This window comes from Magnolia sinica, chromosome 15, assembly GCF_029962835.1.
Source record: "Magnolia sinica isolate HGM2019 chromosome 15, MsV1, whole genome shotgun sequence".
Lineage (NCBI taxonomy): Eukaryota > Viridiplantae > Streptophyta > Magnoliopsida > Magnoliales > Magnoliaceae > Magnolia > Magnolia sinica.
In genome coordinates this window covers 64,838,068-64,860,964 of record NC_080587.1, presented here as the reverse complement: position 1 = coordinate 64,860,964, position 22,897 = coordinate 64,838,068, and the positions used below count along the sequence as shown (strand labels likewise).

The 22,897-nt window shown below is 40.9% G+C and overlaps 1 protein-coding gene across 1 annotated transcript; it reads right to left on the bottom strand.

Annotated features, from left to right (window-relative positions):
* Positions 1-1,342: 1,342 nt before the first annotated feature.
* On the bottom strand, positions 1,343-20,690 carry LOC131227160 (uncharacterized). Its single transcript, XM_058222890.1, has 4 exons — positions 20,444-20,690; positions 20,210-20,292; positions 2,059-2,114; positions 1,343-1,651 (listed from the first exon to the last, which is right to left on the bottom strand). The coding sequence occupies exons 1-4, from the start codon at positions 20,613-20,615 to the stop codon at positions 1,573-1,575; spliced, it is 390 nt and encodes a 129-aa protein (XP_058078873.1). The 5' UTR covers positions 20,616-20,690; the 3' UTR covers positions 1,343-1,572.
* Between the last annotated feature and the right edge of the window lie 2,207 nt (positions 20,691-22,897).

Below are 22,897 nucleotides of genomic sequence, written 5' to 3'. Positions count from 1 at the left end.
TAAGGTTTTGCAATACTAAGCTGGGCCAAGAACATGCCCATTTATGATGTTAAAGAATAGGCCTGGGCCTGAATCAAGAACCAGTTATTAAATGGGGTCAAGCACAGGCCTGACATTTTGGCCTGTTTATAACCTAGCCGGGCTCGTTGTCGAGCAATTCAAAAACTCAACTCTATATCCAGCTGGATTGTCAACTCAATTTGACGAAAATCCAATCCTTACCAGACTACTCAATTTTTAATAATTAAATTAAAAATATTTAAATAGTTGTGGCGATAAATATGCAAAACATCCAGAATAGCCTTGCACAGCTCTTCTTATGCTGGTGGATGACCTTCCTTTTATTCGCTAATGTGTGAGCAGCTCTATTCGAGTTACAGCAATTACTTTAAATAAATAAATAAATAAAACAGTAAAACTAGCAAGTGACTTTATTTGAATCACAGCAGGTCAACCAAGTCAGTAAGTCACGTCGAGCCAACAGAGTCAAGAAGTCGACTCAGCAAATTTTGTCAAGTTGGAATCGAGGCACACTCATCAGTTTCCTGGTGGCGGCTCCATTTGAAATCTGATCAAGTCGAGTCAACCAAATTTTAGAGTTCGCTTACTTTTTTTTTTACCACCCACCCATATAGGCACTCGATCGCTGGTCTCAGCATTGAAACAGAGTCTGTCTACCACTGAGCCATGGAGCCGGACCCTTGTTCTGCCCTACTTACGGGATCATCTATATTTCAACCAGATCAAGGATCAATAACTGGCCAAAGACTCGTAAAAATTCATATTTTGTAAAATGGTGGGGCCAAGAGTTTGTACAGGGCGTTCATCAATTCATACAAGTCATGACCAAGGGCCTTTTCTAGGTTTGAAAGTGAACCATTGCTCTATTTTCCAAACGTTCCTACTGTCATTCCAGGACTGCATAATCATTAACAATAGAAAACATTACCTGCTGTCGTTTCATCTTGATCAAATAAAACGCCCAAATTCTACTCATTTGGACATCCAAACACAACCTAAGGGCCAATTCAGGGATACCCAAACTGTGGAGGTGACAGATACTCTGCCCGAAATGAGAATATGTGACCTTTTAGCATATATGCAAACCATCTGCATTTTGTGGGAGGGGCACTGTTCGCAACGTGACTGGCAGGATGCACATGCACTACCATTCACATTTCGGGGTATACCCAAACGGGCCCCAAGTTGTCCAGTATTTAAGCAATAACTTCATGTCTGTGCGAAGCTTAAAACATTGTTAAACATACACTTCAACAGTATGTCAAGGAACATAAGAAGTCATGCTGTATCCTGTATCATTGTTTCATATTAAAAAAGAATATCAAAAACTACTAAAAGTTTCATCTATTAATGGTTCTGTTCACTGTCGGGATGTTATTAACAAATGCAAAGATGTTGTTGTAAGCCCTACAAATGCAACGGCAAAAGCAAAGTCTGAATAGCTTTGCAACATTCCTACCAATAACCACAACTTTTCATACAACGTAAATGTGCATGATTCAGTTACCTCCACCTCATCCACAGAAGAATTGTAGTGGGCTAGCAGAACGCTTACATTTCTTTGTACCTCTTCTCTACTTCTTCCAAATCCTGAATCTCCTTGTGATACTTGCAAATGCGATAGACACACCTGAACCCACAACAAAGAAGGACAGTGTCACCACTGCTAAAAGAATATTTGATACAGGCATCCAAGCTGGCACTGTTAAGAGATCGGAAGCATCCATTAGATGAGGCCGCCATGAACATGCTCTCACCCAAAAATAGGCAATGCAGTCATTTAGTGGGCCACGGGTGCTTGAGAAAATGAGAAGATGGATGGTTATAAAAGGGATCAACAGCTCAATGTACTCATTTCTGATGAATGGACCAGCAAGGATTTTGGGCAAAGGATTCACAATGGACCCCACCTCAATGACCAGATCTCAAACATGGGTGCCAGGCAGGCATGTGTGGTGAATGGTTATGCGAACCACGTTGCCATTTCTTTAACTACATTCCTGCCAATTTGAGATGGTAACACTGCTCAGTTCTTACCAATAAAGAAGGCATGCAGCAACACAGAGAACAACATTCCTTTGAGCCTTGTAAATCTGCATAGAACACATCAACAGCAATTAAGCCATGTTCAGCATAATTAAGATAACTGAACTACAGATACAAACACAATTCAAGGTGAAAAAAGGGACTTAAAATAATCTCAGGTGGCTGCAGTGACACAAAGATTTTGTTTGTCGCGCATAGCAGTGCTGGATGTTGTTTTTGAAATCTGTCAAGCATTTAACCAATTTAAAGATGTGAATTTGTAACTTACGTTGCTTGATCAGGTGGTTGAAGAAATCAACGAAGAAAACAGTCCAAGTTGGAAAAGAAAATGCTTCCTTGTTTTTATTTTAGAATTGATACAGGATTGCACAGTTCCCATCAATCGTCAAAGACAGGCTAAAAAGCCCCCTAGGAGGGGTAGAAGACATAAGCATTGGTGTCTAAATGTACTTGCCACCTTGCAATAAGCCTCTCAGACTTGAATCAATTCGGTATGAGGTTGAAGACCAAGGCATGGGACATTTTGTATAAAGAGGGTGATCTAAGACCGTTCTATCTCCAAACTGGGTCCACAATGGACCACTGCTGCCTGAATGCATTGACACCATGATTTATGGCCTGATTAAACTGTGAAGCCCACAGATCCAAAGGATGGCCCATCCAATATCCCATTGACCTATGGAGCCCACAGAGTCAATCGGAGGGGCTGGATACACCATACAAATGGTTTGTGGGGCCCACAAGTCTAACCGACAACCATTTATGCCCTTGCATATAAACTATTCAGTCATTTGGGCATTGTGAAAAAGCAATGTCCCATATTTACCACATGGCCATATATATCGCATCATACGCATGCTATATAGAAAATCTTAGTAAAATACTTAAAGACTCTTTTAGTTTAATTCTTCATTTGGTAAGTCTTTTATGCCAAGCTTGAGATGATTTGGTAGGGCCATGTACCTTAAGCAATATTTGTGGAGTACTCAACAGATTATGATGTTTTTTAGGCCCTATCTGGTTATGAGGGGAAAAAAGTAAATGTCTTTTCTTAGGAGCTATTAGGGTTAGATTTTGTTTTCCTCCTTCTTCTTCTTTTTTTTTTCTTTAAATCATAACAATAATTCATTAGAAGGGCCTAAAGGGGAAAGAAGGACAAGGGTCCATCAAGACAATGGAACGTAGTCCCTAAACAAAAACAAGATCAACGAACTCCATCTTTAACAAGAGAATCTGCAATACAATTGGCCTCTCTGGGAATATGATGAAAACTAATATCCTCGGATTGGATACGTAGTTTTAGACTATAATAAATGAAAGCTAGATCCCAAAGGCTAAATCCTAAATCTGCAATGCAAAAGGAAGAAAACGTTGTTTGTGTGGAAATGTGATGCCAGAAGGGTAATCAAAGCTAAAATTTCAGTTTCCGTTCTCGAACGTCAAAGTCTAAAGGAGTTTCAAATTTTTAGCTGCAGGAACTGGTTTGGAGGTTATAAGGGATAGGGAATAGGAGTAACTTGACACACAAGTTATGGTTGCAGACCATAGATGTCAGTTTAAAGGATTGAATGTGTTTGGCTGACAACTAAAAATTAGGGTTTATAAAACTAACAGAATTGGAACAGTGGTTGGATAAGATTGTATGCATGTGAATCAAAAGGAAAATAAAGACAAATGAATAACGGGGATAACTACAAGTTGATACACACAACCTGTGCAACAAGGGTAAGGAGACACACCACACCTTACATGGATTTGAATAAGATGTCGCACTTTCTTTCAAGCAATGTTGCCATATGCAATCGCATATGCCATTTTGGGTACTTGGACCACATATGCCTTAAAGGTTAAAGCAACCTAAAGCCTCTCTCTCTACTATAATACCTCCCATCATTGAGTAGTTGTAATTGATCTAAAACTTGGGCGATCTTCATTAAAGATTCCTACACAACTAACAACTACTTAAATGTGATTAGTCTGATACTTGGGCCATTCATTTGAGTAGCTGTTAGTTGAATTCGTTCGAGTTTATGCAATTATGCGTTCATTTTTTTCACATCATTTTCAACTAAATAGTCTAATAGGTATAATAAATATTAAAAAAAACTTTAATGAAGTTGGTAATAAAACTATTAAAAAAACCCTACATTTGTAGCATTTTTACATATTATTTAATAGTTTTTCATATTTTTCCATGTTTCCTTGGATTTTCTTCTTCTTCTTTTTTACTTTTTCAAGAAAAAAAAAAAAATGTTTTTGTGGGCTATGAGATCATATGCGCACAGCCCCCGCTATCGCACGCAATCACTTATGTGATTTGATGACATTGCTTTCAAGTCTTGGAGATGCACCAAAACAGATGAAAATAACTGATGTTTGCTTTATTAAAAATTATTCCTAAAACTCAAAAACAAGCTAGTATTTAAAGGCATGAATGGCTTGCAATGCAAGTTATAGAAAACTTGTCTATGACAGCTGTCTGATGGAACTAAGGGCCTGTTTGTTAAATCTGAAGACTGAAGCCTGAATTTGAAATCTGAATCCCAAGTCTGAAAACCTGTTTGGTAACTGTGTGAAAGTGTTAAAAGTCTGAAAATTAAGTAATGAATTTGAAATAACCTGTTTGTTAACAAACGTATGAAATGTTTGAAATCTGTTAATTTGACACATTTGCCCATCTCCACAGGAAACAATCTTGATTGAATCCCTACCGTTAAAAACTTAATGGATTCCATCAGAATGTTTATTTGCCATCCAACCTGTTGATAAGGTCATAAAGACCTAGATGAAGAGACCACATAAATATCATCTTGATCCAAATCTTTTGTGGCCCACAAGAAATTTTTAATGGTCAATTAACACTGTTTCCTGAACTATGGTCCATCTAAGATTTGGATCTGCTTCAATTTTTTTTTTATCATGGCCTAAAATGAGCTTTCAATACAGATGGATGGCATGGATGTAATCATATGCATCACAGTGGGCCCCACAATCAAGGGTCCCACCCACCTCAGTGGATCCAAGGATGTGGATTGCCTGCTGAGATGTCAATAGCCCGTAGCTACTGTACGGTGCTGTGTGGCCACACCATGATGTATGTATTTTATCCACACTGTCGATCCATTTTTCCAAATCATTTTAGAGAATGATCCCAAAAATAAGGAAGATCCAAATCTCATGTGAACCACACCACAGGAAACAGTGGTGATTGAACGCCTACCATTAAAAGCTTCTTGGGGACCACAAAACTTTTGGATGAAGCTGATATTTGTGTTTTCCCTTCATCCAGGTCTGTGTGACCCAATCAGCAGGTTGGATGGTAAATAAACATTATGGTGGGCCCTAGGAAGTTTTTAATGGTGGTCATTCAATTACCACTCTTTTCTTGTGGTGTGGTCCACTTGATATTTGGATCTATCTCATGCCATAAAATGATCTGGAAAAATAGATGGACGGCGTAGATAAAACACATACATCATGGTGAGGCCCACAGAGCACTGTACAATAGCCACCATGCTACTAGTATCGTCAGTAGGCAATCAACATCGAGATCCGAGATCCACCAAACCTGCACCAGCAAATCTGGGAAGTGGATCATGTGGTGTGCTCGGTGGTGTGTTGAAGTCACCAACTTTTGTGGGGGACACCATGATGTATGTATAATACCCACACCATACATCCATTTGCAGACATCATTTTAGGTCATGAGCCCAAAAATGAGGCAGATCCAAAGCTCAAGTGGACTACAAAACAGAAAGTAGTGGGGACAATTATTCCTACCATTGAAACCTTCCTAGGGCTCACTATGATGCTTATTTCTCATCCAACATGTTCATGAGGTCACACAGACCTCGATGAAGGGAAAAAAAATATCAGATTGATTCAAAACTTCTTTGGCCCCCAAGAAGTCAATGGTAACCATCCAATCCTCACTGCTTCCTGTGGTGTAGTCCACTTTAGCTTCAGATCTGCCTCTTTTTTGGGCCCATACCCTCAAATTATCTCGTAAAATGGACAGACAATGTGGATATAACACATACATCATGGTGGGGCCCACAAAACTTGGTAACATTAACACGCCAGGGAGGTCAGTGGTGTGCAGCACACCATGCAATCCGTTTCCAAATCCAAGTGTGGATTGGGTACTACCCCACTAAGACCTAGTTGAACAGTCCTGTTAGGGGCTCTGTGGGGCCTACCGTGATGTATATGCTTTATCCACACCGTCCATCTATTTTTCCATACCATTTTAGGGCATAAGACCAAAAACAAGGCGGATCTATGGCTCAAGTGGGCCACACTATAGGAAACAGTGGAAATTAGGCGAATACCATTGAAAACTTCTTGGGGCCACTGAAGGCTCTGATCAAGATGATATGTTTTTTCCCTTCATCCAGGTTTGTGTGACCTTATGAAGACATTAGATGGCCAATAAACCTCACATTGGACCCTAGGAAGTTTTCAACGGTGGTTGTTCAATTCTCGTTGCTTTCTATGGCGTGGTCCACTTGAGCTTTGGATGTGCCTCGTTTTTTTAGGTTCATGCTCTATAATGATCTAGAAAAGTTGATGGACGGTGTGGATCTAACACATAAGTCATGGTGGGGCCCAAAGAAGTTCCACATGTTAAAAGTTGGGTTGTGTATTAAGCAATCTATTTGAGAGAGAAAAACTCTATGGCAATGTGCGCAAGGGCAATTTTGGAAGCAAAATTTTTCTTTTTTAGAAGAATCAACAGAGCACATTCTGTATTCACCATTAAACCATGCCTACATCGCTGAAAATTTTAAGGAAAATCACAGAGCACTTTCCAAGTTTCGGCATTAACAAACAACACTTAACGCAAAGCGCTTTCTGGGTTCCGCGATAAGTGATTTTTTTCAATGTTAACAAACGGGCCATAACTTTCCTTCTTTCACATATTAACTAATTACTAATAACTTTGACTAGTCAAACACCAACATTAAGTGGACTATTTGACTAGAGTTGATAGGACATTAACTATACTGTTTGATTGGCTGGAAAATCCTAACATTTTGATTTGAGGGATGTTAAAAAGATACTCAAGATGGCAAAATCCTAACCTTTTGATTTGTGGGTTGTGAAAAAGACAGTCAAGAATGGAGAGAGAGGCGAGATTGGAGATTCCTTATCATCACGGGCTGGAAACCCCAAGCAAGTAGATAAAGGGAAACAACCAGTACCAGAGCAGGAAGGCGCTAATGACGATTCCGGTGCAGAAGAAGATGCAGGAGAATGGAAACGAGTGACAAATAGAAGAAATAATATACAGGGGGTGTCAAAAAGGGGAAGCAAAAGCTGTTGGAATATCCAACACTATTTGTCGATAGTTTCCCGAAAGGTTGGATGCCAGTTAACTTCAAAAGGGTGTTTGGGCAAGCAAGAATAGTAATGGAGGTAGTCATACCTCGAGATCGGGATTCAGGCAAGCTGAGAGGATTCGTGTTCGTTCAGATGTTGACAAAAGCAAATATTCAGAAGGCAGTGCAAATGTTGAATAGAGAAAGGTTTGGGGGGACTACATTGCGCGTTCAAAAGGCTAGGTATAGACCGGAGCTTAAGAACACGGAAAAGGAAAAGCAAGTGGTTTCAGGAAAGTCGGAGGTTAAAGGAAGGAAATAAATGAAAAAAGGTTTTTTCTCACAGGCCATGGGACAAGCAGTTGTCAAAGGGGTAAGGAACAAGGAAGATCCTTCAAAGAAGTGTTGGAGAACAGTCCACACCAAGATTTAAAACAGGGCTCAAAGGTAAGAGAGTCTTTAAAGTCAAAGAAGATAAATGGGTATGGAAAGTTGTATCATCGGAGGGATTGAAAGTGCATATTCACAAGAAGCTTCTCTACGAATCCATGAAATACTTCAATAACAACTTAGTCGTCAAAGTTCGGTAGGGGATTACACAAGAAATACTTTGGTTTGGTTTGCATCCCATTGCAGAGGGGTGGAGGAAGAAGACAGTTTTAAAACAACTTAAAGGAAGCTTATACCTGATCTCCCTCACTTGTAGTGAGTTTCTTGAATCAGTCCTAGCAGTGGATTCAAAGATGACAAAAGGTACATTTGTCAATATCCAGCAACGGGAGGATAGGTCCATGTTCGAGGAGGAAAAATGGTTTCAGTTCTGGAATATCCCTCTAGAGTTATGGGCTTCTGAAATATCCGGGAGATTGGAGGATGTTTGGGCTTTGTTGTTGAAGTCGATCCTAAAAAGAAGATAGTGAAGAATTGCAGTTTGCTAGAATCTTGATTAAGATTCAAAAGTTCAATCAAATCCCAAAATCAATTTGGCTAAAAATTGGGCCTACGATAGTCAAAATCAAAGTCGTAGGGGAGGTCTGGGATCAAGAAGTAGTTGCGAAAGGAGCAGAGATGGCATTAATGGCGGTCGAGAAGATTAGCAATGAAGATGCACGATGTGCATGCTCCAACGGACCATCGGGAATTACCAAAAGTGCGTGCCTTCATCCCATTGGCCAGCGACTTGTTTTGCCAGAGAGATCGAATGAGCGAGTGACAGGTGTGGGGGCCTCTTCAACAGTCAACGAAGTCAGAGGATTTAATTGCGAAGGAAAAGGAGGTCGCGAGAAACCGAGGATGTGAGTCGAGTACCTGTGTTGAAGTGGGTCAACATGTGGAATCCAGCTCACATGAGACTCTTATTAGGTGATGTGTGTGACCAAATTTCCTTATTAAGCTCGTCTCTACCAAGGATCCCAACCATTTTTCAATAGGGTTCAGTAGGGAGGTTGGAGCTAATATTAAAGATTACGCGATCTCAGCCAGAAATGAAATCGGTCATCATGCGGAGGCGGAAATAGGTCCACTGGTGATTTTTAGGGAGGATCATGGAGGTCCAGGATGGGAGGTTCGAGATCTGGTTGCAGGCCATCAACAACAGATCGACTTTCCGGATGCGATTTGCTCGAGTGACCCCCAACATCACGAAACTAGTCCAGAGGGTTTCGAGGAGACTCCCTTCATACTAGATCAAGCCTTTTGAGTTCTTGAAGCTTCAAGGACAGTATCAGTAGTTTGAAATTTGGCAACGCAATCTCAGGACACAAGAAAGGAAGCTATGGGGAAGAAGTTTCCAGATATTTCAAGTGTGCAAATAGTGGCCCAGCGTGCGATCAATAGTCAGATGGTTCTAGTGATGTCAGAGAAGTTTCTGGCAGATGATTTCTTTGCTACGATTTCAGACAGCCAAAACATGAAGGTTTTGATGGCCCGGGGTATGAAACGAATTAAAATCGTTACTGGAGAGATAGCACGAATGGTGGGGGTGACATTTGGTGATAGGCCCAAAGATTACATGGCGTTGTTTAAGTGGGTGGAGGAAAAGGGCAGATAGAGCCACAACTAGAGTAGGAAGGCAAAGAATTGGTCAGGTTTGATCTAGAGTCTAAGATGACAAAAGCGTTGGACGGTGCAATTGCAATTGCAGATAAAGGGTTTTTGGGTGAAGGTGGTTTCCAATGAAGGTTTTATCCTAGAATATTAGGGGTCTGGGGTGCCCACAAAAGCGAATCCTAATTAAGGATGTTTGTAAGAGGTATAAGGCGCAAGTGGTCGCACTTCAAGAGACTAAATTGCACGTTATCGATCAGAGCATTGTTAACTCTTTATGGGAATGGGGGCATTAGAAACAATGGGAGCACTTAGACGCAACAAGTTCAACAGGGGGTATACTAGTAATTTAGAATTCTTCTCGTTGGAGTGAGGAAGACTATTGGAAAGGCAAATTTTCAACTTCGGTTCTGCTCAAAGATAAATCTTCAGGATTTCAATGGGTTTTTTTAGCAGTTTATGGACCAAACAGACCAAAGAAAGGATTTTTGGGCGTAATTGAATTCTTGTCGTAGAAAATGAGATGCACCGTGGTGTGTGGGTGTTGACTTCAACATGGTGAGATTTTCTTTCGAAAAAATCAAATGGGGGCAGAGTTTCTCAAAGTATGAAAGACTTCTCAAAGTGGATAACGAAGAACAAGTTAGTTGATTTGCCAATGGGGGAAGTTTTATTCACTTGGTCTAATGGCCAGATCCAACAATCTAAGTCTAAACTTGATCGCTTTCTACTTTCCCCAGATTGGATCAATAAATTTCCTCTTATTTATCAAAGGGGATTGCCTAAACCCCACTTTCAATCACTGCCCTATTATCCTAGAATTGGAAGAGGAAGATTGGGGCCCACGCCCCTTTAGATTTGAGCTTAGCTTGGCTTGAAATAGAAGGATTCTCGGAAAAGGTAGTCAAGTGGTGGTCCTCGTTCTCCATTCACAGTGAGACGGGTTTCGTTATATATATATATATATATATATGAAACTATTGAATGGTAAAATTAATGAGTGGAAAAAAGAGGCCTTGAAGGGTCGCGAAGAGGAAACGGACAGGATCTTGAGGGAAATCCAAGCTTTTGATTCCAAAGAAGAATTTGAAGATCTTTCGGAACAGGAGAAAGTGAGGCAAGAACTTTTGCGAGCCAAGTACAAATCTAGAACAAGGAGGAAATTAAATGTAGACAACAGTCAAGGGTGCTATGGTTGAAAGAAGGGGATAAAAATATCAAGTTTTTCCATGCTTATGGCTAGTACAAGGGCAAGAACAAATAGGATAAAGACGGTGGTCGTTGATGGGAACATGTTTGAAGGTAAAGAAAAGGTTTGCGAAGCAATTGTTAAGTTCTACAATATCTCCTTTCAAGAGATGGTTGGAAACGGCCTAAGGTGGATAATCTGATTTTCACTCCATATCTTCAGAAGTAGTGGCATCTTTGGAAAGTCCCATTGTAGAGTCAGAGATAGTGGCAGCAATTCAAGAGTTAGGTAGTGATAAAGCCCCCGGTCCATATAGCTTTCCTATAGCTTTTTTTCAGAGATTTTGGGAAGCGGTGAAGAAAGATGTGATTGGTTTCGTTCATGAATTCCTAAGAGCTACTTTCATTTCGTTGATTCCTTAAAAAGGAGCAGAATTGCTTTGGGATTTTAGGCCTATTAGTCTCTTAGGAGGCCCTTATAAAATATTAACTAAGATCCTAGCTTCTAGATTAGGGTGGTGATTGGGGATGCTATATCATTAGCGCAAGGTGCATTTGTGGAAGGGAGACAAATAGTGGACTCGGCTTTGGTGGCGCAAGAATGCATTGATTCTTATAGCAGACGGGTTGCAAATTAGACATTGAAAAAGCTTATGATCGTGTCGATTGAGATTTTTGGATTATGTGCTTCGAAGGATGGATTGCGGTCAAAAGTGGAGGATGTGGATCAATGAGTATTTCTCTCTCCGCCAAATTTATCTCCAGACACCATGATACTCAGGATTGAGCCTAGAAAGAAACTGCATGCTTCTGGTTTCTTCAGAAGCTTCCACACGTGCTCATAATCTATAGTACAATGAGAGGGAAGAGGGTGGTAGAGGTCTAACTCATCCCACATGCCTCGAAGGATAGAGAAGTATCCCTTCAGGGACCTTGAATCTTATTGGAGCCTTCCAATATCTGAGATCAATGTGAACATTCTTGAAATGTTTTGAGCTTCCGAGTACATGTCAGTATCCCATATCCATTTTTCTAAAGTTAGAAACATGACGGAATTACTTACGCTTGATTTCATACTATTGACCAGCCAAGCCATGCTTCATAGTTTTCCTTGGTCCAAGTCTTGAAATTTGGGTCCGTAGAATTTGGAGCATCATCCAATATATACTGGAGTCCATCACAACCCCCTAAAAACAACTTGACAGATTGAGCCCACTGTAAATAGTTGTTACCATTCAACTTATTGGTAATGATCAACAAGGGATGAGATTCAAAGGACCCCACACCAGATCCCGATATCTTGTCCTCCATATTGTTCACACAAAAACCTAGAAGCAAAGAAGCTCAAGAGAGGACTGCAGACCAGACATATCACATGAAAAAACTAGGAACTTCATTCCAAATAGTGGTCCAAAAGGTACAAAAATGACGAAGAAGAAGCAACTCTGCAATACAAATCATAAACGGTGTGAATCCAGCACACACATGAAGCCGTGGTGTGCTATGAAGGCCGTTACGGGGCCGTAAAAGTTGTTACGTAAAGGTAACAGTGGCGACCCTTACACGTTACAAGGTCGTAAGGTTGTAATAGCTGTTATGGAAAAAATGACTTGTAACCGCCGATAACGGCCCGTTACACCCCCTGTAAAGGCCGTAACAGCCCGGTAATGGTCTGTTACATGGCAAATATAGGTTCTTCGGAATTTTTTTCAACATTACGAGGTAGAGACAAGTTTCTTGGGTTTTTTCTTTCAATAAAAATAAAATTAAATAAATACATAAACAGAGATCGTAACAGCCATTATGGGGACCGTAACAGCCATTACGGCATGTATCGTATAAGTAACGATAGTTATGGAACACCTTGCATGAAGCCGCAGATGAGATTAAGACATTAGCACATACACCGATAGTTCTGGTGTACAGCCAAACCCCCCAGGACCACAAAAAACTGCAAAACCCGCCCCCTGTTTGGCTTCACAACGCCCCTAAATCATTTCCCCCTCTCCAAAATAACTCCATGGAGAGTCAAATAAGGTCAAACCAACCCATCATGTGCGTGGGAAGAGCAATGAGGCTATCGTTTCAGGGCAGCAATGACGAAATGGAAGTCATCTTCCTTTCATGGAGGAAAGGAATACATTCAATAAGGAAAACAAGGCCAGGTTCAAGTAAAGGGGGTTAAGTGAGGCAAAAGGGAACTCATTAATTTGTCTTATTTTATCAACTATGGCAAGTAGAGTTGGGCAGGAACCGACTCGACTCACCTAACTCAACTCATTCGGACCCGAATCGACCCAAACCGAATGGGTGAGTCGGTCCGAACAGAGTAGGCTTCGCCCAATCCGAACTCAAACCGAGTTGAGTTCAAGTAACCCAGTAACTCGACCCAAAATTCCGTCAGACTCAACACGATCCGAAACCCGACTCGACTGGGGTATCGGGTAGGGTATATATAAAATAAAATAAAAAACTGATTCCTCCTCTACCCTACCCGCCACATGCCCCGATCCGAAAAAACCCAACCCTCCCGTCCGGCACCCATAGGCCATCCCATCCCATCTACTAGTCTGCAGCAACCCTTCGGCCTCCTCTCTCTCTCTCTCCCTCCCCTCTCCTCTCCACTCCCGGCAGGTAGCCAGCCAGCGGCCGATCAGGTGCGTTTGTCTAAGTTTTTTTTAGTTTTGTTTATTAAATGTTAAGAATAAATAATGGACTGATCTCAATCATGGATTCCAGTCCAATGAAAGTTGTTCCATTCCCAGCTCCGAGCCCCACCCGCGCATAAGTAGTCGGATGCGGGACCCTGTCATCCCCCTCCACCATCCTCTGTCCCAGGCAATGAGGGATTTCACCGGACGCGGATTTCTTGCCAAAGCCTTTTGCCAGAAAGTTTCCTAAGGCTAGATGCAGCAACTCAATCTGAATTGTAGCCAACTCGATCCAACTCGGTACCTCTGACCGAGTCGGACTCAGTTCGGGTCAGCCCAGCCAAGTCCCGGTTCGGATCAAGTCAGGCCCACTAGACTTGGTCCCGAGTCGGATCGAGTTCGGGTCAGGGATTTGACAAAACTGAATCGAGTCAAGTTATACCTAACTCGGTCCGACTAGACTCGATGCCCACCTCTAATGACAAGAGAGGAAGAATGAATTCTAGAAGCTCAGTTGTCCCAGCTAACAAACTTTTGTTGTGGGTATCTAGGAAGGACTCAAAAACAAAAGGAGGAACTCCAAACAGTTGTTAATGAAGACTCTATCCAGAAGCATAAGAGGAATGGGTTGCACAATCAAAAGAGGGAAAATTAAATAGTTAGAATGCAAAGGGTTCAAGTTGCTGCTTTTCAAGAGGGAAAAAAAAAATATTCATGGGATAGGTCAATGATATCATTGGTTTGTGATGGTAGAAACAATGATTGGGTATCACTGAGTTTAGAGGGAGTGGAGGGAGTGTCAGTGGTATGCTGGTAGTATTGGACTCAGATGTCTAGCCAAGGAAGATTATTGTGTGGAGATATTTTCAGTTTTAGTTTTGTTCAAATGCACGAGGTCTGGCCCAGGCTTTCTCCTGGTGTATTTGCCTAATGGTCCAAGTAGCAAGCCTCAATTTTGGGAAGAGTTAGATGGCATTAATACTAGGTGGATTGTCCCGTGGTGCCCTTGTGGTGATCTCAATATTGTTTGCTTCATCCAAGAGAAGTTGAAAGGCACAACCAACATATCCAGTAACGGTAAAAACCGTTACCATTACCGGGGTGTAACTGTAATAATAATAATAATAAAATGCATGAAAATTCCACATATTTAGAGGATTCCAAATATGTATTCCTTTCTAGTTTGAACAGGTTTAGGATGGTGTAATGGTCCACTCTTTGTATAATGCCCGCCGATTTGGAGACCACTCAAATAGCCCCAAATTCATGCAATCAATGGCTAGTATCAACGATTAAAAAGAATCTTTCCCTAGGTTAGTTCAACATTGTTTGCCTCGTATGGAATCCAATCAATGTCCCATAGAGCTAGATTGTGAAGAGTCTCGGGGTCTAAAACCTTTCCCATTCAAGTTAAGAGTGGCATGAGGAATACAATTCCATCCCAAAAGTAAAAGAATTGTGGGCCTCATTTCAAGTGGAGGGATGGGCTTGTTTCAGGCTTATGATGATGTTTTTTTTTCTTAAAGGCAAGATGAAAGATTATAATAAGTCTTGAGTGGAAGAGAAGATTAGCTTATTGTAGGCCATTCAAGCTGTCAATGCAAAAGAAGAAGACGAGCCTCTATGAGATGATGACGCTTTGGAAAGTGTCATGTTTTGAAGCTTGAGTTGAAAAAGAACTTAATTTTATTTTTTGAAGGATAATGAAATTTTATTAAAGGCTCACCGAAAACCAACAAGAAAAGAAAACACATGAGCAAAACAAAAACAAACAAATGAAAAAGAGGTGGGTATAGCGGTCAAGAGAATTGACAAGAGAAGCTCACTCGGAGATGAGAGCCGAGACTCGAGAGAGAGCTGAGTCAACAGAAGAATAGGAATCTTTAAAGCAGTGACCGTTCCTCTCGTTCCACAACACACACCATACCGCTGGAAGGGTTATGTACCACCGAATCCTATCCTTAAAGCCCGAACCTTCTCTGTGCCAGGCCCACAATAATTCCTTCACGTCGTTAGGCATAGACCAAGAAGGGATGAGAGAAGAAATGATGTGCGGTTAAATGTAGGCAGTAAAGGGACAGGAAATGAAGAGATGATCGATAATTTCCTCGGCTTGTTGACAAAGGCTAATGCTAGAAGAAGTAATCGCCTAGGCAACATGGGTGAGGGGAGAATTGAAGAGAAACATGAGCAATATGATTCAATTGTGAACTTCTGTTATGATCTTTTATCATATGATGGTTGGATTCAAACAAGGCTGGATAATCTTACTTTTGATCAGATCAAGGATTTAGACGGATAGAGGATTTGGACATTACATGGTTGGAAAGGCCTTTCGAGGAGGTGCTGAGGGTTGGGAAGCGATTAAAAATATTTGTCGAGATAAAGCCCCATGACTGGATGGATTTCCCATTGCCTTCTTCCAAAACTTTAAGAAGTTATCAAGGTTGTGTGATGGCCTATATTTTTGAATTCTTTGATGCAAGAAGATTATCAAGAGATATCACTACATTGCCTTGATTCTTTAAAAAAAAAAAGGGCCAAAATGATTTAAAGATTTTCTTTTTGTTAAAGATTACAGGCCGATTAGCTTAAATCCAATTGGGGTTGGCAATGGGCCGGGGTTCACCCTAGCCCCCTTTCAAAGGCGTGGCATGCCTCTATCTATGGTCTATAGATTTCGGATGGGGCTCTCATTGCTCACAAATTCATCAATTCTCACCATAAACCTAGGAAAGTTGTTATCACTTGTAAGTTAGATATAGAAAAAGCTCACGACTTTCTTGATTGGAAGTTTATCCACCATATGCTTAGCCTGTTGGGATTTGGCTTTAAGTGGAGGATTTGAAATTTTGAATATGGAGTACCTAAGTGAAGCCCACTTCTCAACAATTGTCAGTGGGTCAACAAAGGCTTTTTTAAAAGGAAGGCATGAATTATGGCAGAGGAGACCCTCTATCTACCTTTTTCCGTCATTGTCACTGAAGCTCTAAGCAGAATGTTGGATAGGGCGAGTAATCCAAGGCTAATCAAGAGATTTGAGGAGTAGCATGAGAATTTTCAAATTTATCATCTTTAGCTTGCTGATGACAAGCTCCTCTTTTGTAAGCCAGATAAAGGAGTAAATTGATAACCTTCAAAAGGTCATTTATCGTTTTGAGGTTATGTCTAGGCACATAATAATATTCTAAAAAAACAAACTGATGGGAGTCTATATGAGTGATAAGGTGTCTGCCTCAGCACAAGACTTTCGACTACAAACCCCATTCTATTTTATCATCTTACCTTGGACTTCCTCTATGCATCGACAGGCTAGCTAAACACCTTTGGATGTAGAGGTGGGAGGATGGAAAGGAAATTATTGGAAGGAAAAGCCAACACTTTAGCATTGGAGGGTAGAAACTCATAAATAAATAATCATTAGAGAACATAATCACTTTAATGAAATCTGCCTTAGCCAATATCTGTTGCAGTTTATGTGTTTATTTTGTTGCCTACCTGCATCATTCAAAGTTTGAAAATGATATGAAGAGACTTTCTCCAGCAAGGGTCGTAAAAGAAAAGAAAGTTACATTTGGTTTACTAGGATGTTTGTAAGCCTAAGGAATGTGGAGATTTAGGCATCAAAAGCCTAAAGTACATGAACATTGCACTAGGCAAGTAGCTTGCGTGATTTGAGGATGACGATCACGATGGTTATTAGAAAAGGGTGGTGGCTCATAAATATTGAGTGGATGATGGTGGTTAGTTCTCAAGGCATGTCAATCAGTATAGAGCTCCAGGTAATTCAAGAGTCGAGCTCAAATTGGGTTCAATGTTTAGAATGGCGATTTCTTTTCATGGAGAGGGTACTTGGATTCATTTTTGGTAGGGTTGTGGGGCAGGCAATGTGGGGATGACCTATCTATGCCACCTTCCTAGGCTTTTCAAAATTTTCTCTTAAGGAAAACGCTCTCGTTTGCCAAATGGTATAAAAGGTGGGTGATATTGCAATTTGGGCACCCATTTCCCTAGGAACTTGTCAAATGAAGAGAGGTTGAGTTTGTGAGTTTCATGGAGATGTTACAAAGTTGTGGCATTGAATTGGTGCATCAGGACAAATGGCTTTAGCATTCTAGTAAGCTAGGCCAATTCTCAATTAAATCATTTTATCTAACCATCTCCACCTCCCTTGCTCTCTTCAAGGATCCTAGATACCATCTATCGCATCTAAAGGTACCATGGGCCACCTTCGTGTTCTAGTGTTTGCTTAGTTAGTTGGCAAGAAAGAGATGCTTCCATCGATCACTTGATAAGAAAGAACATGATTATTCCAAGTAAGTCTATTTTATGCCTTAAAGAAGTGAAAGTGGTGGAACATTTATTCATGCACTGCCCCCAGTGCATTAGAGATTTGGTGGGGCTTTTTCAGACTCCTTGGCGTGGAATGGGCTATGTTGAGCTTAATTGGGGAGCTATTCCCAAGAGGAAACGATCATATATAGGAGTGAAATAGGAGATCTTCCTTACATTGGCTTATCCTCCTTGCCATTCCATGGACAATTTGGTTCATTGCAATGGTAGGAGGTTTTGGAATAAATCCAACTTGCCAAGGGTCATCTTTTGGAATTCTAGAAGGATTGTTATCGAGTAGGCTAGTTCACTCGAGTTCTTTGTGGATAAACTTAGTGATATATTACAGTTTTTTTATTATTATTACTCATCATCCCCTTTGTATTTTTTTCCCCTTCCTTTGATAATAAATCTTGTTGGTTACCCCTCGAAAAATGTATATGCATTAAATATTGCCAAAAAAAATTCCTACACTTAATTGGAGGCATACTAAATCCTACTTCAAATATAATCACAAATAATTCCAATCATCAGCATCATCATCTTAGCTTTCCTCCCAGCAATATAGGTTTGGTTAAATGGTAGTTTGGCAAAAGTTTTACAATCAGCTACCCACCAAACATCAAACTCCCTCTTTTAACTAGGCTCTTGAATATTTCGAACCATCCATGTCAGTGGCTTGCATCATCGTCAAGCTTCCTCTTTTAAGGTTGCAGACCACAAATACATGTTTACCAAATACACCATTTGTATGCCAACATAATCACTACACTTGCGCCTAACTATTGTGCATTATTTGGAAAGGGAAATTTGCAAAAGTTAAGGTCTCTCGGCATCCAATCACGGACACTCACTAGACACAATTCTGCAATTTGTTCTGCAATTACCCAAAAAAATCATCACTATTCAAAAAAAAAAAAAAAAAAAAAACAAAACAAAACAAAAAAAACAAATGTTGAAGTAAATAGCCTACACATGGCTTTCAAAATTCATTAAACAGAAGAAAAAAAAATGTTGAAGTAAATAGTCCACACATGGCTTTCAAAAAATGTTCCACCAATTCTGCCTCTCTAAGGCATAAATGTTCCACCAATTAGTCTTAGAAAAAATCTACAAACTAAGAAGAGACTTTTTGTGGCAAGGGGCAGAAGTAAAAAAATTAAATTTCATTTGCTTAATTGGGGAAGGTGTGTAAAGATCATGATGAAGGTAAGGTGGATATAAAAGATTTGGGAGTGATGAACAGGGCAATGCTAGATTAGTGGCTTTAAAGGTTTGGGATAGATGTAGGTGCTTTTTGGAGGGATGCAATTATCAAAAAATATGGTCGTAGGAAAGACGGTTGGTCCGCAAAAAACTCTTCCTTGTGTAGGGCTTCAACAATTTGGAAAGGGATTGCTTCGATTAAACTGTACTTTAGCAAAGGGGTACGGTTTATGCTTGGGGATGGAGGATCAGGAGGAACCCTTGCAACTGCTATTCTCTTGGCTTGTCGGAAGGGGAAGGGTGTTGACTGTCTCCAAAAACAGGGAATGGTTCTTCCAAATATTTGCTTGATGTACATGGCCAATTCTGGGTCGGTGGATCACCTTTTCCTTCACTGCTTAATTACTAGTAATTTGTGGAACAGCATCTTCTCCAAGTTCAAGGTCAAGGTCTCTTGGGCTTCATCGAGCCCTATTGGTTTATTCATTATGAGTTAGCACGGGGTGGAGGTTAGATAGGAGCAAAAAGGTATATGGCGCCTATGCTTATTGGTAAGCCTTTGGACAGTTTCGAAAGAAAGAAACGGGAGATGCTTTCAAAATTTGAGCCACTCTTTGGGTTGGGTAGTTTTGAGAGCAAGGGGTCTAGGTGTTGAATGGGCCTCTTGTTGGGGGAATGTTTGTTCTTTCCTCTAGTAACTAGGTAGGGCAGCTAGTTGCTCCCTGCTCTTGGTATAGCTTTTGCGCCATCTTGGCACTCTTCTAATAAAATTATTGTCATCTTTCCAAAAAAGAAATGATAATAAAAGATTCAACTATCAAATAGGATTACAATTGGGAAATAAGCTACTGAAAAAAATAAAAAAAATACTCCAAACGATTCTTTAAATCTATGCCAACCCACTAAAGACAGTGGATGCATCAAGTGACAACTAGGGCTGGTTGCACACTAACTTAGCATGCAACCCCATGTTTCCCACCACTGTGCCACTTCAATCGGGCACCGGAGCTATGCAAACGGTGGACCCCCAACATGAAACCACCTGGTGCAAAAATTAGGCAAGTCCACTAATCAGGCCATCCACACCATAAAATAAACAGACAGCTGATTGTCTGAATAACATACTGTGTGGCCCACCTGATGAGCAGATCAGCCTGAATTTCAAGACAGGGGACCTCAATCATAGGCCATGGTTCCCAGAAGGGACCTTAATCCGCCGGCTGTAGGTCAGATCAGTTCTCATTTTAAATATCCATCAAGACGAACAATTTCCTCGCCTCCCATGAATTCGCCGTAAATCATCAGTCCGGCAATTCCCCAAATCAAAATCGCATTCTGGTATCATTATTAAAATTTAAATAAATAAATAAAAACAGATGGAAGGAGCGGCCCACTTACGGATTTCTCGTAGCGGTCCCTTTCAGCAGCCGTACAGACCTCGGACGTACAAGTGAGGCGGTGCTCACTCTTCCAATATATATCTACAAATGGGAAAACAGAAAATAATAAATAAAAGAAAAGAAGGGCATCAAATAGAAAAAGAAAAATCGAGAAGGGTATAGATCGTAATTTTCGTAGAGAAATCATCAACGATGAAAATCAAATCTAGGGGAGAGGAGGCGTCGAACCCACCCATGAGCTGGAAGCCGGCGAAAGGGACGATGCTGATGGCAGGCTGGAGGATGAGGGAGACGAGGGCTACGATACGAGATTTGACGAGCTTTGGCGATGGTAGGGTTAGAAGAATCGCGATTGCTGCCTCAACTGCTACGACGTACGCCAGGATCATCCATTGCAACGCCATGTCTCCTCTCTCTCTCTCTCTGCTTCTTCCGACTCTCTCTCTTTATTTACGTCTCATCACCAGCTGCATTTATATCAACGGTGTCGAAATGACGGAATCCGTGCAAATCGAGCTTCACCCGCAAGGAAACGGATTGGCTACTCCCCCTGACACCAGCCCCGGAGCTGGTGGTCGGTGCTCTGTGGGCCCCACCATGATGAATGTGTTTCATCCATTCCGTTCATCCATTTTAAAATATCATTTTATAATTTTATCCGTAAAATAAGAGAGATATAAGTCTCAAATGGATCACAACACAGGAAAAAAATAGTGATTGGATATCCATCATTTAAATCCTCCTAAGGCCTGATGTACTGTTTATTTGAAATCCAATCCGTTTATTAGGTCATAAAGACCCAGATGAAGGGAGAAAATAAATATCAACTTGATCCAATACTTTTATGGCCCCCAAAAAAATTTTAACGATCGAAGTTCATTCAACACTGTTTCCTGTAATGTGATCCACTTGAGATTGGGATATATCTCATTTTTTGTGTATTACCATAAATTGATATAGAAAAATAGATAGACGGAATGGATGAAACACACACATCATGATGGGCCCACAGAGCACCGACCACCAGCTCCGGGGCTGGTGTCAGGGGGAGTAGCCAATCCGTTTCCTTCACGCAGTGGGGACGCAGTTAGATACTGACAATGTCTGTAGCCAAATCGCCTCTCAAGTAACGTCACCAAGCTCAGTGGACCCACCATGAGATCGTTTTATGGCACGAAGAAAATAATGAGTTATATCTAAAGTTAAAATGGACCCACCACAGAAAACAGTGGGACAATGACACTCACCGTTGAAAATTTTCAAGAGCCCAACACGATGTATTTTTGAGATCCAAGCTATTAATAAGTTAACGTACAGGTACATGAAGTGAAAAAACAGATACCAGCTTGATTGGAAACTTCAGTCCCCCTGAGAAGTTTTAAACGGTGGATGTCGCTGTTCCCACTGTTTTCTTTGGTAGGATCCACTTGACCTTTGGATCTATCTCATTTTTTGGTTCTTTCTCTAGAGTGATCTCTTCAAATAGATGGACGGTGTAGATATCACGCATACATCATGGCAGGGCTCACAGAGCTTGGTGACGTCACTTCAGTAGCGATTTGGCTACTGACATTGTCAGTCTCTAATCCGCGTCCCACGCAGTGCGAACAATACTCAAGTATCTGGGCCTACCATCATGTTATCCATGTAAAATCCACTCCGTCTATCAGCTTCTATCGTCGACTTTTGGACTACAAGGCCAGCAATCTACAAGGCCAGTAATCAACCAGATTAATAACTTAAATGGGCCACACGAAGGATGGAATTTCAACCATAGATTTTTGTGTGGCTCGCCGCTGCAAAGGCGGTTGATGAGGTGAAGCTGGAAGATATAAAAATGGGAAACGGATCGGCTACTCACCCTGACACCAGCCGCGTTGCTGATGGTTGGTGATCTGTGAGCCCCACCATAATGTATGTATTTCATCAATTACGTTAATCCATTTTTAAAGGTCATTTTAGGAATTTATTCCAAAAATTAGAGTATATAATTCTCAGGTGAACCACACCACATGTAAACAATAGTGATTGGATATCCATTATTAAAATCATCCTAAGGCTCACTGTACTGTTTATTTGACATTCAATCTGTTTATTAGGTCATACAGTCCCAGATGAAGGGGGAAAACAAAAATCATCTGGATCCAAAACTTTTATGCCCCCAAAATGTTTTTAATGGCTGACGCTCATTCAACACTGTTTCCTCTCATGTGGTCCATTTCAGATTGGAATATACCTCATTTTTAGTCTCATTCTGTAAAATTATCTTTAAAAATAAATGGAAGGCATGGATGAAACTCATACATCATGGCGGGGCCCACAGAGCACCGACCATCAGCTATCGGCTGGTGTCGAGAGAGTAGCCAATCCGTCCCCATAAAAATCAACCTGACACAAAGCTCACGCGGGCAATAACTCGTCAACTTCTGTGAGCAATTTTATATTGTCCTCTGTCGATGGGGGGACCATATGAATTTTTACTTATCACCTGTACGGGCAATTAAAATGACGTTGCTTATCCGATGGGAAAGCATACGCCGACCCATGGTTGCGTGGGGCCCACCCTCTTCGACGGGTTCTTTCCTCGATTTTAGGGGAAGCGGATTGGCCGGTGTGCCTCGCACCTGCTATATATATAACTGGTGAATTTACGTCAACAAGTTACGTGGATATTATCACGAGGTAT